Source organism: Atractosteus spatula, chromosome 2 (assembly GCF_055471065.1).
Source record: "Atractosteus spatula isolate fAtrSpa1 chromosome 2, fAtrSpa1.hap1, whole genome shotgun sequence".
Taxonomy (NCBI): domain Eukaryota; kingdom Metazoa; phylum Chordata; class Actinopteri; order Semionotiformes; family Lepisosteidae; genus Atractosteus; species Atractosteus spatula.
In genome coordinates, this window is record NC_142707.1 from 72,155,890 (window position 1) to 72,175,101 (window position 19,212).

The window sequence follows — 19,212 nt, forward strand, 5'->3', positions numbered from 1 at the left end:
TCTTTACCATCCCCGAGGGGGCAATGTTGGTGTACAGACGGACAGAAAAAAAAACACGACAAGAACAACAATTTGCATACATATTTGCATAGAAAATCAAGTATTAAGTAACAATATGGCTACAGGTATGAACAAGAACTTAAATCTATTGGGTTTGGAGTTGGGGGGGTCGGTATCTGCGTTCTGACGGGGGGGGGGCTAGACGTTATTAAACAAGGGGTGTGAAGGATCGTCACAGATGGATTTTGCTTCATGCAAAACATGTGAATGATGGGCGTTGGAGAGGGCAGGGAGATCAGCACCAGTGACCTTCTGAGGTGAGCTGTCCCTGCAAGGCAGCCCTCAAGAGCTGAAAGAGGTGTGTGAGGAGCACGGGGTCAGAATTCTGTGAGAGGTAGTTCAACGGCTGCAGGAAGCATAGTCCCAGTGCTTGTTGCTACAGGAGGCGCCACCAGATACTGCGTGTAAAGGTTCACACACTCTGTCACACATGGATATTGAATGTTATGTCATTTTAGGGTAAATGTTTTATGTAATTAGTTTCATCAGGATTGTTTATCTGTTATTAGGACTTGGATTAATATCAAATAACACTTTGGGTTACAAAGATGTGAAATATATGAAAATCCTAAGGGGTTTGCAAACTGTTTTTGTCACTGTAGCCCTTACAAAATCTGATACACAGATTTCTGAAAGTCAGCAAAGCACAGAGCAGCACCATAAGGCATCCTGTTAACTGTAATAAACTCTTGTGAGTATTTATAGGCATATATGGTTTTGCATCATTAGCCAAAGTTAAGTGCTGATAGGCCAGCGTCAGATTCAATTTTGCGATTTTTCTTACCACCAGACAGTTTTAAGACCAAGTCTTGCGGTGCAGGAATTGGATCCACATCTAAACAAGAGTTTATAGTCATTTTAAAGGCACCACACACCCAAACGTTACCATCATGTTTCTGTGCACAAACTATAGCTGCAGCCCACTCTCTGTGGGTTATGTGGGTTACACAGCCAGCTCGCTGTGCTTTAAAGCATCAGTTCTCTAAATCATCATCAGCAAAAACACAATGTCCTCATCTGGCTTAGTGTTCTCTTCTCCTTTGCAGTGTTTCTTTGTAATAAATGCATCTCCCCACCGTGAGCCAGATCCCTGCTCCTGGCACCTCCAACTTCAGAGACGCACATAAGAAGACAGGAAAGGTTACAAACGAGAGGAGGTGTACTGACTATGCATACTACATGTATATATAATGATAAATATACATGAAAATTATATGCATCATCACATTCATATTACATTGCTGCCTAGAGTGTGACATTCAAATCTATATGTACTGTAAAACCACTGAAAGGCAGAGGAATAATGGTACTGTAAAAGTTCTATATAAAATAAAGGATATTATTATTATTATTATTATTACTGCGACCTCCGAATCAGGGCTCCTGCCCTGGCAAGATTGGAAAGTCAAGTCAAAGGACAATAAACTACAGAGTCAAGGTGACGCTGACAAGAGCTCATCACCCAAAGAGCTAGATGGGAATTGTGAGATACTAAAAAAGTCATAGCTAAATTATTATTCTATGAATGTATCTCTCTCCTTGAAAATTAGATCTAATGAGACAATACACTGTATGCCCACCTTGTGTAAAACAATCCTAAGACAGCCTAATAAACTCAGACTATTCGGCATGGCTCCATACAACAATAAACAGAAAAATTACAAACATGGGGACACTACTGGGACACTAATAATTGATTCAAGGATTTGAATCTTTCAACAGACTGAAGCTAGCCCCTTATATTACTATATGACATAAAATACAGAGAACACTGGGCTTATTTTGTGCTTTATTATTCAATGTGGGACGGTTTGGGGTTTTTTCCATTACCATATGAGCAGACTCTTTCCCCTATGGACGTGCATGCAATGAAACAGGGATCTGACTCGCAGTGGGAAGATGCATTTATTACAAAGAAACACAGCAAAGGAGAAGAGAACACTAAGCCAGATGAGGACCCTGTGTTTTTGCTGATCATAATTTAGAGAACTGTTGCTTTCAATCATAGCGAGCTGGCTGTGTAACCCACATAACCCACAGAGAGTGGGCTGCAGCTATAGTTTGTGCACAGAAATATGATGGTAACGTTTGAATGTCCAAGCCATAGTCGTCACAAACCAAGTTCAAGCCGAGAAGACATGTAGCTGAGGTACCAGCAGGGAAATCCAAAGACAGAGCTGAGAAGCAGGCAGGGTTCAGAGATACAGTAGCCCACAACAACAAGCCAAGTGAAAGCAGAGGAATAAAGTAGCATGCACAGAGCAGGACACCAAGACTTGTGACAAGCACTGAGACTAAGCAGAGAAATAATGCTGATGCTGATCCTAAATACTGTGATGTTAACGGGTAAGTGAAATGATTTAACTAGGTACAGGTGGTACTGACTTCCACCCCGATCTAGTAACTACAATAAAGGAAGATTTCTTTGATCGATGGGAAGTTCTGTCAATTCTCACAGGTTTGGGTGTCATTGTGGAGGTTGTCGCCTGCCAAAAGATTAATGGTGTGATGGGTGTGCAGATCAGATGAATCTCATATTCCCCACGTGAGTACAGGAGCTGTTACTATGAGCCCAGACGTAAAGGTGTAATTGTGATGATTCTAAACTATTTACCTCTACATATGTCATTTCACATGTACCGTACTGCATTAACTAATTAAGGAAACTAAGTTCGTTATACATCACACAGATCTGCACTTACCCAGTTTTGCAAGGCACCAAACGCCAGCAGCATCGGTCAGATGAGTTTAGTAGTGGATGGGCACCAGACGTACTGTAGCAATGTGCCATTACACCACATCGTTTGAGTTGCCCTCCTTACAGTCGGGAAGTTTTGAGGTGAACGTGCTGCGGGTGACGTACTTGTGGGACTGGGAAATCAGGTCTTAGTGCAAAGCTAAGTGCGATTCATAAGCAGCACCGTGCACATGTGAGTCTCACTGTAGAAGGAGACGTGAGAAAGTGCATCATAGTCAACTGGCTGCTGCTACACAGGGGATGGAGTTTCAATATCAATCCTTCCACCCTCAGGCACATCAAACCCATTGGCAAGGTAGGATTAATAACATACTTGTCTTCCCTACTTCTGTTTGTTTTTCTGGGTTACACAGCTGCAGATACTACACTTGTCTGGACTATATGTGTTGGGAACTGATCTCAGGTTAATTGCATTATTCCTCATTGATATTAATTCTCCTGTAATAGTCATTTTGCTATAAATTGCATTTAGATACATAATCTGGAATTATAATGGGAGCTTTTTTAGATTTGCCTCATTGGTGCTACTAAATGTGTGAACTCTGGTTTTCCTAGCGTAGGTGGTGTGAAAAGACTGGCTTGGTCAATGTGAAGCAGGTTCACACACATTTGTCGTACTGTGAAGGGGGGCGTGCTAGTCACTTCAGGGAGATACAGTATGTAGATCGTTGAGTGGATGGACACGGGGACATAGAGACAGAATATAGGAGAAGAGGAAAGAGTGAGTCTGTTAGGGGGAATAAGCAGAGGTCATAGGACAGTCCATTGCTAGGAACCTACAATGGATTACACATTCGGTTGTTGTTGTTTTATCTTCTTTTACAATTTTGCTTGGAGAACTCCACAGTAGTGTCCCGTGGGTCCAGTAAGGATTGCAGGTAAATCTAAATTGCTTCCTGTTTAGCAAAAGTGCAACTCAGCTTGACAGTGAGGAATACACAGTACGGTATGTGAGGAACATTACTAGAGCCAAATGAACAGCATTCAGAGGATCTTTCTTTTGTGACGTTTGAACAAGGCTGTGGTTTAATGTGTCGGTGTAAACTCATTCACATGGAATTTGAGTCAGCAAAGACGGATGCGGAAAGGCTAGATCTGTAAAGGTGAAGGATACTGTTACAGTGAACAGTAACGACAACAGCTCTCCTGGCCAGGTGACACAACAAATGATGTAAACCTATTACAAAACACATTAACTGGATTAGTGCCTATTAGTTGGATTTAATCTACTGTTTACTTTTAACCTGTTTACTTTTAATTCATTCAATGTGCTTCAGAATCACAGGACAGGTCACTTTTCCTTTAATTCAAATTTAGATTCTGAAGCATTTATTACTTAAAAATATATATGTATCACACATTGTGTATTAGAATCTCACACCATCGCCCCACCAATGGGTGACAATGAAGGAGTGGCATGCTTGTGCTCAACACCTTTTAAAACAAGATAGCAGTGATATAACCATTTCTGAAGTTACAAGTTCTTTAGGTTAGAATTTCTATTAGGCTTTGATAAAGGCAGCTGTAGGTTACAGTGCTAGAACTCGGTTTTGGAAGCGATATCTCACGATAGGGCCGAGTGAGAGTTATTTAGTTGTGAATCTCGAAAAAAAAATCTTTTGGAATTGACTGTTTGCCAAAAATTAGCAAGTGAGCAGTAAAATAATTATACTGGAAGAGTGGTTATGCTCACCTCTGGCAATGATTTCACTGACAGGCGTCGTCAACCACACATGACATTCCAACCTTACACAAATATTTGATTTGCTTTCTACAGCAAGATACGAGTTGAGTATATATTCAAAGAACATATAAAGTATGTACTATAGAGGGATTAAGATGGATGGATGTTTGCCCGTTATGCCTCCTGGCATGTAGGGGCAGTAACATCCTGTTGTTGTTTCCCTAACATTAGTGTTTTACAGGACAGGGTTGTTAGCCTTGTGCCCAACCTCCAACATGGAGGACCTGGTGCCCAACATGGGACACGAACCCACTGCCCTGAGATTATGAGAGGGATTAAGAGCTGCTACAAAAATGTTTACGCTACATTAAAGTTATTCCTCGCACTCCAGCATGTTTATTAAATCCTTGCACAATTCCTCAAAGTCAGATATTCACACAATTTTGCAGGTAAAAACAAAATACAGGTTGCCCATTAGTGAATTACCAGAACAATTGATGTAACCAATAATAATGATAGACGTTATGTATTACAGTATGTGCCTTGTGTTTATGTATGCAGAGATAGACGACACATGCAGTGGTAAATTCAAAATCCAAGCAGTAAACTCCTTTTTATCTCACGGTTTCATTTCTGCTTTGTAATTCTCCCATGAGGGAAGCCAACTGCAAAGCTTTTTCCTCACAAAAGTGGAGAAGCCAAGCCCGTGCAAAACTTTTCTAGACTTCTCCGCTAGTGTCAGAACTGTTGCTTTAAATTTCTGCCTGAAAGATAAGACCTGATACATCAGTCGATTGTTTTATAAGACATACGGTATATACAATCACATGTAAGAAGCCTTGACTACCTAAAACCCTCTTTTTAGAATGTTTTGTAACACAGCTGTGTCACATGTACATGAAACTCCACCTTTTATTCAGATCTGAGCTGACAGCCCCTCCTCAAGACTTTTTTCACTCCTCCAAAAGCGCTTATATCACTCACAGCAGGCAAGTTTTTTCATCCTGTTTGCAGAGAAGAAGCTTGCATAACTAATAAAGGGCTTGCTTGGTCTTTAACGTTTGATCAAGTGTTTCCACAGATAATGTTTTTTCGTTCTTTCACCTGTGGCCTGCTTTTTCAGTAGCCTTACTGACTTTTTGCGTTAAATTTAAAAGAAAAGTGTTTCTTGCATACACACACAATTGGATTCAGAGCCTCATAATGAATTTTGATGATGTGCTTAATCACATTGGGGGTTTTGGCAAGTTCCAGAAGATCCTATATGTGTGGATTTGTCTTCCCCAGATCCTGCTGGGGTTTCACATGCTGGTGTCCATCTTTACTGGAGCCATCCCCCCTCACCGGTGCCGGGCCCCCTCCACTGGGCTCTCCTCCAGCCCTGGAACCAGCGAGATCCTGAACTTCAGCCTGACAGCCAGCTCGGAGGGATCTGACCTGTCCTGCTCAGCCTACAGCCCCCAGACTGCTCCTAACAACCACAATCACTCATGGCCTCCAACAGACAATTCCACTGCCACCTCCTGCACTGAAGGCTGGGAGTACAGCAAGGAGACCTTTCAAAGCACCATTGTGACTGAGGTAGGACAATTTTCTTTTCACAGCGAGACTTTCATTGTGTGTTCACGTCTTTCAGGGCTTATCAAGAACACCCTATAATTAATGACTGTCAGCCCAGGGCAACCTGGCCTGAGAACAGAAGATCAGGTTAGCTATGGCAAAACAATGGAAACAGGGAGGTTGTGACACAAGCAAAAGACCCAAAAACATGTTTTGGTAGTGGGAATACCAAAATTAAATTATATAACGCAAAGAAAAGACAACTTCAGGTCAAACAATGTTGTTAACTAAAGAAAAGCAAAAAGAGATTTGTGCTTCTAGAGATAAACGAGCAACAGATTGGCTATTTGCATCTGCAGTTTATTTGTTTCTTCTCTTTGCTCAGTGGGATCTTGTCTGTGATAATGCCAAGCTGAACAACATTGGCTCTTCCATTTACATGTTTGGCCTTCTGGTTGGAGCAGCGGTCTATGGGGCTTTAGCAGATAAGTAAGTAAGCCGTTGTTGAAAACTGCTTCTTGAAAAAATGATTTTACTGCAATACCTGTGACAACACATGTGAAATAACGTGAAAAACACAGGAATTCATTTCAGTCAAAGGTTATACTACAACATAACAAAGAAAAGCTTAAGAAGCTTAAGATTTTGTACAGTACAAAATCAAGTTCACCATTACATATTGATACATGACTTAACGTAAATAACACAAAGGAAGGTATTGATACGGTATTCCTCGAAGTTAGAAATCAAAATTAAGATTTTATTTTCGGGTGTGTTGTGAAATGTTCCAGAGCCTGATTCAACGTAAATACCTGTCTTTCCACGTTTATAAAAGCAGTGCCAGGCATGTTTCTCAGTGTTACTTGTGAAGGCTGCAAATCAACATTCTTCCTGTAGTTTCTTCTACTAGAATCATTATTCTCAGGTAATGACATCAGTGCTCCAATTTTGGTTTCTGCTCTCGACCAATCATCCATAGTCTGCAATGAAGTCAAGTGCACGTTTACAAGATTATGTCACAATGACAACACTATGTCATAATATGCAGTCAATGGCAGTTTTCGTGTGCATAATTTTTTGCAAGCAATGAAGCTCCTGTACAGTATGTGATACATGAATGGACTGTATATGTGCATAACATGACACTGTGACAATCATTGTATTCTTTTAATCTTTTCAGTCTTAATGCAGAAAAACATGTGGGTACAGGCATTTTCAATCAACTAGTCTGTAGTTTGCGGTATTGTGTGAGTAATCAGTCTGCATCATGTCTGACTGTGAGACTGATCACTGCTGGTAAAGTGCCAGTTAGGTTTCATCTGTGTATTGGGCTCTTAGATCAAAAAGTTAAAAATAGGTGCTAGTTAATGACATAATTGACAGTAATCATCATCAATATAATAAGCCAGCAAAAATGTGCTCATGTTCTGACTACACATTCTTACAAAGGTGATGCATTATCATCATCCACTGGCTACAGCATACAGAAAATCTGAAAATATCTCTTTATAGCTTAGGGCTTTTCAGCCAGGGGTCCTCAGAGATTGTCCAGGGGGTCTTCATTTTCAGCTCTCTAACTCAAGGAGTTTATAAAACGAACACTCTGGGGTCTACCTGCGGTTCTGATTTTAACACTTCGAATTGCAATAGGAATAGCAACACTCAGGAATTTTAGTCATCATAAACTCGGCTTTCCACACTTGGCTCAACTAATTATTTAGATTGTGAGCCGGACATCTTTCTTTTCTGTACATGATTCATGGTAACTAGAGTGTGATAAAATGGTTTCTGTTTGTGCAGGTATGGCCGACGATGTATCATTCTGCTTGGCTTAGCTGTCCAGACTGTCTTTGGAGTCGGTGCAGCCTTCTCTCCCAACTACTATGTCTATGTGTTCCTGCGTTTTGTGATTGGGACAACCATCTCTGCTGTCATCATGAATGCCTTTGTTTTAGGTCAGTCAAATAAAAACAAAGAAGCAAATTTCTTGTTTATTTCTTAAATAAGAAAGACCCAATGTGAGGTGTTTTTTATTTAAGGTGCAAGACGTTATTTCATATATAAAGTATTACAGATATTCTTTTTTTCCTGCTGGAGCAAATAGGGCACTTTAACACTTTTTGGTAAACTCTACAAAACATGGAAAGGCAAAAATTGTTATCCATGCAGAGAAGAAAAAAACCCACCAGAAATCAGGTTGAAAAGTCTGAGGACTTGAAAATTTGGTCTACTGGAATTATTTACCAACATTACAATTTCTGCATATTAGTCACCAATATGAAAATTTCGCAATGTTATAGTTTCCTATTATGGAAATCAAAGTGGAATGAATTAGAGAACACAAGAATACATAAAAAGGCTTCAGTCAATAAATATTAATGTCCTGTTTTCTCACAATACTTGCCCATATTTACCATAAAAATCGTGGACTACATAAAAATGTTCTCTGTGCTCCAAGTGAAGAAAATCTCTGAAATTGCCTGCTTAGACATCCACAGAATAGGACAGATGAAGTGATTATTTGTGTTCAACAACACTCTTTGCATCCTGAGTGCTCAGCTTACTTTCTTTGTGACCTTTCAGGTACTGAATGGACAGGCACAAAGGATCGCATGCTTGCTGGAGTCATTACTGACTATTTCTTTGGCGTTGGATATATACTTTTAGCAGGAGTTGCGTATCTTTTCAGAGACTGGCGGAAACTACAACTAGCAATTTCAGCTCCTGGGTTCTTACTTATCTTTTACATCTGGTAAGTGGTGACAAAGAAACCCTGGCTTTATGTAGACTTCTAAGCTTAAATACAAACGTAACATCAGTCTAAAAACAGGCGTGGGGCTGAACAAGAAAAACAGGCCATGCTTGAAGTACAGTAGGCTTTCAAAGTCTCAGCTATCAAAATTGAATTGATTAATCCCACCTGAAGCAGGCTAATTAAAAAGGTTTCGCTAAACGGGTTCCTTCTGATCCTTTACTGTTTGGGAAGGTGATTTTTGATGGGTGCTCATTCTGAACAGCTGATCTGTGATCATAAAATGGGTCAAACTGTAGGGTTGCGAAGCTTTGGGTGTCAAAAGTGTCTTCCAGCGCGATCATGTCTTTCTGTTATTTTGGAATCGTTTTGTGGATTTGGGGATCTGAATCAGTGCCTGTGCTCGTAGGGTGTTGCCAAAATCTGCTCGATGGCTTTTGGCAAACCAGAGGAAAGACGAAGCAATTCTTCTCATTCGCAAGGCAGCAGCAGACAATGGGACAACAGTTCCGGTGGACATAGAACTTCTCCAGGTTAGGCAAATTGAACCACAGCCCAATGACTTCTCCTTTTCAGTTCTGATTTTTATAGTCTGGGCATTGTAGCAAGAGCTCTGTTGTTGCAGAAGACGACACGATGCTTAGAAGCATGTAATTTACAGTACGTCAGGTGTATTAGATTTGATCATACTGGTGAAAAAGAAAACTTTCAAAATGTTACTTTCAGTCTTAGGTAATTAAACCTTTGCTTAGGGCACAAAAGCCCTCATCTCATTTTTATAAATATTGTAACGTGTACGGCCGACATTACAGGTTGTGCGAGCCGGCTTACCAGCGCGGTGACGTTCCCTGTGAATAGCAGGGTCCTTTCCCTTTAGCTCAACTGGCTGGGTCCCTGTTGAGTGATGCCGGAGGCCCGGGTTCGAGTCCCCAGCGGTGGGGGGGCCGACCTGAGGCGGCAGTGGCGAGGGCGCATACCCATGTGAACCCGAGGGTGGTACAATATGCTCTTCGGCTATAGTAAAAGAATACGCATGTATATTATTGTGTTCTCTGGAGAAAAATCAACATAGACTGACACATCATACTTATTTCGAAGGAAGTTGCTATTCAAAATAATTAAAGGTGAATTTTTGATGTACGATAACTGCTTCTGTAGTGCAGTAAAACACACACACTTATTTTCTGCAGGAATCCAACGGCCCCATTAACAGTAAGGAGGAGAAGAAAAGGTATACAGTCATTGATCTGATTCGTACACCAAAGATGAGGATACAGTCATTAATACTGTTCTACCTATGGTAAGTCTGCTTTCGGGAATCTGCACAACTGTTTTTGACATTCTTCGAAGTAATCAGTGCAATAGAAGAAGCGGCATTAATTGTGAGTTCCAGAAAACATTTAGGACCAAGACAAAGTTCAACATGAAAACAGTATTATTGTGAAAAATCAGAGAATGTCATGTATAAAAGCTTTGCAAATACACCAACACAGCACATTTATCTATAGTACCATAAGTGCCTTATAATCTAAAAACACTTCTCTGTTTCACTGTGGGGTGTGAATTTTACGTTTGTTTTAGCGTCTTGTTTTGTGTTTGTTTTAGGTTCGTCAATATTCTGGTTTATTATGGCCTGTCCTTGAATATTTCTGACTTTGGAATAAATATCTACCTCACCCAGTTCATCTTTGGTCTTGTGGAAATGCCGGCTCGCACAATAACTCTTTTTACCCTCAATCGCTCACGAAAGATATCCCAGTTCTCCTTCCTAACTGTGGGAGGGATAGCATGCCTGCTGACCATCGCTGTCCCTGAAGGTAAGACCTGTGTCACTCTGACACTCATAAACGTAAAGAAATTACGACAGACCTACAGAGCATTTACAGAATTCATCAAAAACGAGCGCTGCATACAGAAGGTTTTTGTATCACTGGGTGGTGCTGTGCAATGGAAAAAATACTATGACTTAGCTCTTAGAATAAACAACGTAAATGAATGAAACGTGTTTTGTTTTTTATTGTTTTTGTTGAGAATGTTGCTACTTCAAATTTGGTTTTTTGTTGTTTCTTGTGCAGAAATCGATTTTGTCTTTAGACGTGCAGCGTCGTAACGTCGCCTTTCAGCTGTGTTCACTTGCACAAAGAGGCGATTTGCTGGTTTGTTACAGGTCAGACAACCATCAGGACGGCCTTGGCTATGGCAGGAAAGTTTGGAATCACCGCGTCTTTATCCATTGTTTATATTTATTCGGCTGAAATCTTTCCCACAGTCATCAGGTAATCACATCGCGCTGGAGGTCTTGTTTGCTTTAACTCACATTGTCAGATCTATCAACCACAGCACCCAGTGTTTCATACTTAAACTTTCAGGACACATAAAGCTGACCAGTCCACAAATACATCATCGATATGCGGAAATCGAAAGACCATACGCATTCTTTCCTTTGTCAAGAGCTAGCCCTTACCTCTGGTTAAATGACAAAAAAAAAAGTGTTTATTGAGATTTTTTTTTTTAATAACAAAGAACAAGGAATTTCAGCCCATAATTTCTATGCGTGGTTTGCTAACTTGTAACATGAAAGGCAAGTGATGGCGAAGCAATTTTGTACTTCATTGAGCTACAGATGGGTGATAAAAACGATACAGCTGCACATTCAGCACAAAACAGCTTACAGCTATTTACTGGCCTGTGTGTCTGCCAGGACAAAATTCAGAATGATTATCAAAGTCCAGGGCAATGTCTGTAAATACTGACAGTAAGGCAAGATGTTAGTGTGGATGGAAGCATGTGTAATAAAATACAGCTGTGCACAGGGCACTGTGTTCTGGGAATACAGCGCTTTACAATGAATCCGCTCACACATAGCCTGCTCATAAACCTATTTGCGTATAAGGGCAGAATTTTGGTCGTTGTGGGAATTCTGCAACAACAGAAGAAAAGTAAGAAGACCTGCACATACAGTACATGTACTGCATGTACAGTAAATGAAGGGAATACAAAGCAAGCTGTCCCAACCTGTACGGTTTTTAGTATCCTTGAATTTAAACTGATTCCACGTCTTAGTTGCTTTTGCTTATTAGCAGATAGTCTGAATTACAATATTTCGGTGTCAAAGCTGAACATGAAGCATTTTAAACAGCCATCATACCAACTCCATTCCAGTTTTTAAAATCGCAGCGGAAACAGACACAGACATGCAGTCCACGAAAGGGTGTTACAAATCTCGGGTCACAGGCCTCGTTGCTTGAGAGTCAGGGAAGGACCATGAAGGCTGAGTCAATATACTGTATAAAGTCGGAGTTATTACTGGGGGCAGAGGAAGATTAAGATCAGAAAGCTGAAGTCCTGAAAGAGTAGAGAGCTCCATGCATCCCCTTATACACATTTACTGTGGTATACCAACTTCCAGCGCCAAGAAAAAGTCTGCAGTTTCTGACCACGATACCCTTGTTTAATTGAAACCAGCCTTCTCTTAAAAAGTAACATGGGTCTATGTGTACTACCTCAATGTTTCTGAGAGACAACGATGTACAAAATAATAAATATAAAAAAAATAATAGTCAAAATATTCCTAATACTAAGTAAACCCCTAGATTTCTCTGCACAATTAAGTGGATAATTAGTTTGGTGCCTACATACTGTATTAGTGTAAACAAGGACTGGGTCTGGACGGCCCTATTCTATATAAGGAACAGAAAGTTTGAGGCTTTGGTCGACACCATACAGATTAGTGGAAAGACAATGTTGCAATCAAAAGGGATTGTCAGAGAACCTGAGAAAAAGAGTATTTCACATAAAAGTTTGCATACTTATTTACACAAGGATATTTACTGATGGATCATATTGTTAATTAGTCCAATCATGTCTTACGTTTTTGTGTTGTATGTTTAATTGGACTATCTTTTATTGAAACTTTCACGCTGATCCGATTATGTTTTTAGTCTCAAATATGCCTGGTCTGTTTCCTGGCACTGTACAAGTAGAACAAAGTGTTGAAAAGCAATGAGATAAAAGCATTCGGCATGGTACAGCACAGAATAAAAGGAAGATCGATATAAAATATGAAAATTTGGGAAAAGTACACAAATAGTGTGCATTTGTGCAATGTTAAAGGGTGAAGTCTTCATAAAGAGAAAGAAAGAGCCTTGCTGATGTTTTATAAGACAATATTTTATTCCTTATTCTAAAATAAAGGTGTTTGGCAAAAATCCCAGGTAAATAATTGTATCATGCTTTTTGAATCAATAATGCAAAAAGTAACACACTTGAAACACCACTGGAATGTCTTTCTTCTGGTTGTAGACAGAACGGCATCGGGATGTCGTCGATGTGCGCTCGTGTAGGAGGAGTCATCGCCCCACTGATCTACCTGCTCAGAGCTCACAATAAGGAGGCCCCCATGGTCATATTCGGAGTGTGTCCGCTCATTGGTGCAGCACTCTCGTTAATATTACCAGAGACCGCGCACACACCTCTGCCTGACACAATAAAGGATGTGGAGGAAGGCTCGAACAGGTGAAGTTCCAATAATTGGATTAATTATTCCACATTATGCACAGTCCCAGGACAGAATGTGTTTGTCTGGGGGAAGCATCCACAATACAATATGAGATGGATAAGAATCAGTCTCAGAAAGTCTCACACATGGTTCCTCTTGAGGAAAACTGAAGCTGGTTTGGACATATGTTTGGCATGAAAGTCATGTAGGAAGATAAGGTTTGATCCAACTCTTGTCTTTTTTTCAAGATTTCTTCAGATTTGGTAAACTCTATATGACTTTCTATGAGGACTAGTTGTCAGCAGTGCAGCGTAGTAGTTAGGGTCCTGGACTGGATAACAGGAAAGCTGTAAATAGAAATACATTAGCAATGTCTTGTATATCTTCCGTAAAATCTGTACATTCATAAATGGGGACAAATATAAGCCGCACTGGATCAAAGCATTAGCCAAAATAAATAAAAATGATGTTATCGATAACTGGGCTATGCTATTAAATCAGTCCCCGCTCATTCCTTGTTTCTGGTCATCTCCCCTGTCCCAAAGCTCCTCTTCACCGTCCCCCATCGGCACCCCCCTGGGTGGAGAGTGTGTCGTCAGCTGTAACAGGCTAGGGCCTCTCCAGTCACAGCCCTCACTCTCACTGGTGCCCACAGCCCCAGTCACGGCCCAGGCAGCCACAGCAACGAGGTCCCTCTCCCTTTTCCCTCCCTCCCTTCCGCCGGCGTCCAACAGGTGCGGTGTCAGCGCTCGACTCTTCCCACCACCCCCCAGCCTTCCAGCTGCAGCTTCTCCAGCTGTATAGGCTCCTGTTTGTCTTCAGGACCATAGCTGATATATTTTTTTTTACTTTCGGGGGGGGGGGGGGGGGGTTCCGTGTGGAAACCGCCCTCACCCATTCAGTCGTAGCAAAACCTGAGCAAGTGGTGCCTCACTACCAGTTCCTCTTCTACGTCTGCGTCAGAGCTGATGAACTCTCCATAGCTCCCCTTATCCAGGTCGGTGCAGGGTCTTTCTCTGCTCACCACAGGTGGCCAGCTTCAAGGGTGTGGTGGCTGTGCTGCCTGGTGTTCCTTCACCTGCATCGCACCCTGTTCTCGTTCACTGCCACCTATAGCACACATTCTCCAGTCAGCCTTTCTCTGAAACCTTGCCTGCCCAAACCGACTCGGTCCAGCAAAGCTCTCGCACCAACAGCTCCGTCATTATAGAGATCAGCATCCTTTTATATTCATTATCTTGCTGCGAGTTATAATTAAGCCAAACTATTGAATTAAAAGATAGTGAAGGTAACGTGTTTTTTTTTTGGTTGACCACCAATCAAAAAGATGACGTGTGTTCTTTGGTAGTAATAGTTTTTGTATGTTCTACAGCAGGGGTAAGGCACTTATGATGCTGATGATGGCGACTACATACATTATTGTGATGTAACAATATAAGAAGACTGCCAACTCAGTCCCTTTACAATAAGTATTGTACATCCAGCAAGGTAGCAGGCAATAAATGAAAAGAACTCTCTAAAGAGGTGTTTTTTCTTCATCCAAAACACTGCTGGCACTAGTGTAGGATTTAAAAATGAAGGCACTTGGGATGTGTTTTCGCTTAAATCCTCTTTGTAGCTGTGCAACTAGAACATTCTGCACAAATCGGATACTTCATGTGTCTCCCCCACTTTCCCTTTTCTGTCTCACCTGGTTTGTTCTAATCCCTCCTCACCCTACTCAAGCAACATTCATCACATAAACACAACCATCCAATAGTACAGCACAGTGAAAAGAGAGCTCAAACATTAATCCCTACAAAAAACACAGTACTACAAATACATTCTGAAAAGAGAAGAAAGAAAACACAACGTTTCGGCTGTGCTGTGAGCACCCGAAGAAGGCTCCACAGCCGAAACGTTGTGTTTTCTCTCTTCTCTTTTCAGCATGGAATAAACCTTTACTTGTTCCTTTGCAGACTACGCATGCTGATGAAGCTGCCCACCTGCACTACTGTAAATACATCTCCAACATTACTGCCACAATCACTACCACCATTACCTTTATCATTAACTATACTAATATTATCATTACTCATTGTTTTTATTCCACTGCCTGGTTGTTTTCTTTATCTTTTGTCCAACAGCAACGTCTTTGATTGTCTTCACAGTCTCAGAGCTACTCTTCTGCACATCATGAGTGATGGTGTACCGTCTCCTGTCCTGACTTGTCCCATTTTGACAGAAAATTGACATGCATTCTTCTTTCTTCCAGGGAAAAGACCCCCGGAAAAAGTTCACACAGTGAAAAACACTCTTGCACCAGGATCTAAACGCTGGTCTCAAACAAACCGGTTTAAAAAAAATTGCATATCACTTGGCTGGAGCAAAGAAGGCTTCAGGAATATGTGTTCGAAAGTCTCTTTCCTTTTTTTCTCCAAAATGAACACTGGTACAAATGGAAATTAAGTGCAGCTCATTTCAGGATTAAAAACAGAACGCAACTCTTACAAAGAAGGTTTTGGGTGAAAGGAGTTGTACTTGTCAAGCATGTGGTATTTGTCAAGATACATAGTACTCTAATACTCAGATTTCAAGACACTTCATGGAAAACAGAAAAGACACAACGTATCTCTTAATGTGTTTTTCATTTAACGCTCTTAAATTGTCCCTAATATTAAGTTGATAATGTTCATCAATCTATTCCATATGCTGTTTTTGTATTTTTTGTTTCATTTCAAAATGAGAGATTAAAATAACAGAAAGAAATAGTTTATTGGATTGATCTAAAGCACAACATGTTGTTTGGTTAGGGACTGTAGGAATACAACATTCCCACACGTTTTATGCCTTCAGACTTTTCTAGAACTGCAGAATACTACAACTACTGGTAAACTGAAACTTTACTCATTGTATTTTGCCTGTATCATGCACAGTTTACTCTCTCCTTAACACATACCGTGTCATGAATTCATGTTTATGGTTTCACGTCATGATCATGTCCTGTTCTGAGAAATGCATTCGGGTTTTTTTATTTGCTACATTTTATTTAACTACAAAATCACAGTTTCTGCTGCTAGGATTTTTTCATGTATCCAAATAGTTAGAGGGCACGTCTTGTGCATGTTAATAGCAATTAATGGGAAGCATTACTTAATATACTGTACAGGGTAATCAAGCCTAGTTTTAAAATGGAGCATAGATTCTGTAAGTCAAGATTGCATCAACTACAGTATATACACGTACTCTTATATTTCAAACATGGTTTTTCATGGGAGCAATTGAGCTTAAGTGCTTCATAAATGATAAGACACCTGACATAGGAGAATACCTGCCTACCTACCACAGCTATGGTGCTTTATGATACTTTACATACAGTACTTCAGACCTGCTTCAACAGAATGCTGGTGTCTTTCTGCTTTTCCTTCTGTTTATAACAGGCCTAATTTATGTTCACTTCTGGCCTCAGCATTGCCATCTTATGGTGAAAAGCTGTATCTGGTATGTCACTTAAGGATACTGTTGCTGCAGTACTGTTGCTGCAGAATGGTATCTTTTGACGGCAAAGGGTTTTTCTCTTGAGTCTCCGTCTTCTTCAGTTTGGTCTTGTCGAAGCTAGTGACCTCTTCCATGTTTGGCTTGTCAGACATTTTAGGTGGATATCGAGGGCTAAGAGACTATTTTTTCACATTTCTCGGTATTGTAATGTATGCATCTAAGCTCTTTCTTTTTTTCTCCTTCCAGTAAATAATAATCCTAATAATTATTGCAGCTGTGTTTTCACTCATATGTACAATGTCTTGCAAAGGTCTTAGACAAAATCAGGGGTGAATATCTACATGATATGAGCACACGTAATTGAATCCATTTGTGTTTTCTTTGATTTTAACAACATTGACAACTTAAGGCAACTTAATTTGGGTGCCAAGAAACCAAGCTTGTGACTCGGTACCTTCAAAAAATGTGATCACACCAGCTGTGCGTGAGCAGCCTATGAGGGCTACCCTGTTGCACTGATTCATAAAGAAAAAAAGGCTGCTTTTTGTACTGCAAAATACAGAACATTTCAGTAAACTATCACAAAGGAATTGTTTTGGATAGCATAAAAGATCAAAAAGCTTGAGTGAAAAATGCTGAACAATACATAGTAACTAGATTTTAAATACAGCAGTGCATTCATAAAGATAAACTCATAGGTCTTGTGTTTGTTTACAAACATCAGTTTTTGCGCATAAGAATGTTCAGATCCTTATCTAGAAGCACTGACTGTAATTAAAATACATACACTGATAAACGAAGCTGAAGTATCATTTGACTTTCGGGTTAAAGAGCAACAAACACAGAGAAATATTTTCTTGTTTTGGTGTGCATTGGTCATCAGTCCTTCAAGAGGAAGTCAGCAGGCAGGGTGTAGATAGTATTTCTAAGATAAGATCACTTTATTGGCCATATACAATTTCTTGCATTAGGAATTTGTCTTCTCTCATACCCCAGCTTGCTCTCCATGCGACACACAGACAGGGAGAGAAGCTGGGGGTCAGAGCGCAGGGTCAGCCATTTATACAGCACCCCTGGAGCAGCTGGGGTGAAGGGCCTTGCTCAGGCCCGGAGTAGGATTCCTCTGCTGGCCGTGGGATTTGAACCAGCAACCTTCCAGCCACCGCTCCGCCCCTAAATAAAGCCTAAAGTGTGAGGGAGTCACTGGGCCCATCTAGCCTTTTTTGTTGCTTCTTTAAAATACTTAATGATTTCAGACCCATCTCTATCTTTGAAAACAGGGTGAAAATATACCTTGAGCTAAGCAGTGATCAGAGTAATGCAAAGATATACTGTAGCTATGTTTCAGAGTACCCTATTAAAACACAAAAATATCTGGATTTATACAACTCCGTAATGGGATGTTCCAGGGGAAAAATGTATTATTGAATGTCAGCCAGTTCAAGTTGCCTTTAAGGTTTCTTTTAGGTGCATTTCGTATGGAACATTATGCTAAGAAAATACAGTGTCCTTGTCATATGTCCTTTAGGCTAACATGCACTTACAGCCATCATGATACAGAAAGGATATTTGTGCTCTGGACAATATTTAGAGAAGGGGTCATTTCTGGCCTGAAAGATATGGCAAGCATAGACAAGATTTAAAAAAATCACTAGAGTTCTAATCTCTTTTGCTGATGAAGGGACTTGATACTAGTATTAAAAAATCATGCAAGATAGTGACAAAATTAATCTGTGGACAGCTACATCAGGATCAACAATCCAGATCCAGGTTTTCTTACACGCGACCTGGTCAGGATCCTGGCTGCCAAATTCTGATCGTATTAGGGATTATTCAGTGTGGATTAAGATAACCCACCGGTATTGTAGTCATTTATTCCAGAAAAAAAACAAATGTGTTGATAATCTTTTCTATGAGAGTGAAAGACAACATAGGAAGCAGTCCGGTGATGTTTCAGAGATTGAATTACAATATTCTGCACAATAAGGGTCAAAAGTCAGGCCCTTCTTTACCCAGAGGGTTGTGGGAATGTGGAAGTAGCTATCCAGCCATCTTGTTGAAGTTGAAAACCTACTGTAGATCCTCTCAAGTAAAGACTGGATGAGATCCTTGGATCAGTTGACAACCAACTATCAAATGGACTAGATGAGCCAATCAGCCTCCTCTCATTTGTAAACATGCCTACTGTTAGAAATTATGAATGCTGAAAATAAGGACCCTGCGTAGGGCTCAGGTAGGATTATTCCCCCAAGTACTAATAGGAAATCAAATAGAAAAGGCTACCAAAAAAAGATACAAAAGTCCCTAATATCCAAAACCCAAAGGGCAGGCGATAGTCAAGACCAGGTAGAGACAATACAGAGAGGTAACCAATCCAAAATATAATAATAATAATAAACTTTATTTTATATAGCGCCTTTAAA

The 19,212-nt window shown here is 40.4% G+C and overlaps 1 protein-coding gene and 1 pseudogene across 1 annotated transcript; one reads left to right on the forward strand and one right to left on the reverse strand.

Moving 5' to 3' along the window:
* The first annotated feature begins 5,705 nt into the window (after positions 1 to 5,705).
* On the forward strand, positions 5,706 to 15,624 carry LOC148840181 (organic cation transporter protein). Its single transcript, XM_088908747.1, has 10 exons — positions 5,706 to 6,083; positions 6,448 to 6,551; positions 7,863 to 8,017; positions 8,646 to 8,814; positions 9,224 to 9,347; positions 10,005 to 10,114; positions 10,420 to 10,631; positions 10,982 to 11,090; positions 13,117 to 13,329; positions 15,567 to 15,624. The coding sequence occupies exons 1-10, from the start codon at positions 5,706 to 5,708 to the stop codon at positions 15,622 to 15,624; spliced, it is 1,632 nt and encodes a 543-aa protein (XP_088764873.1).
* Positions 15,625 to 15,664: 40 nt separating this feature from the next.
* On the reverse strand, positions 15,665 to 16,941 carry LOC148840182 (thymosin beta-11 pseudogene; annotated as a pseudogene).
* Positions 16,942 to 19,212: the final 2,271 nt, after the last annotated feature.

Bases quoted from the DNA above. Each gene is read 5' to 3' on its own strand.
- LOC148840181 (XM_088908747.1), top strand. From the start codon at position 5,706: ATGAATTTTGATGATGTGCTTAATCACATTGGGGGTTTTGGCAAGTTC. The intron at 6,552-7,862 runs GTAAGTAAGCCG...CTGTTTGTGCAG, and splicing joins TATGGGGCTTTAGCAGATAA to GTATGGCCGACGATGTATCA. The intron at 8,018-8,645 runs GTCAGTCAAATA...GTGACCTTTCAG, and splicing joins CATGAATGCCTTTGTTTTAG to GTACTGAATGGACAGGCACA.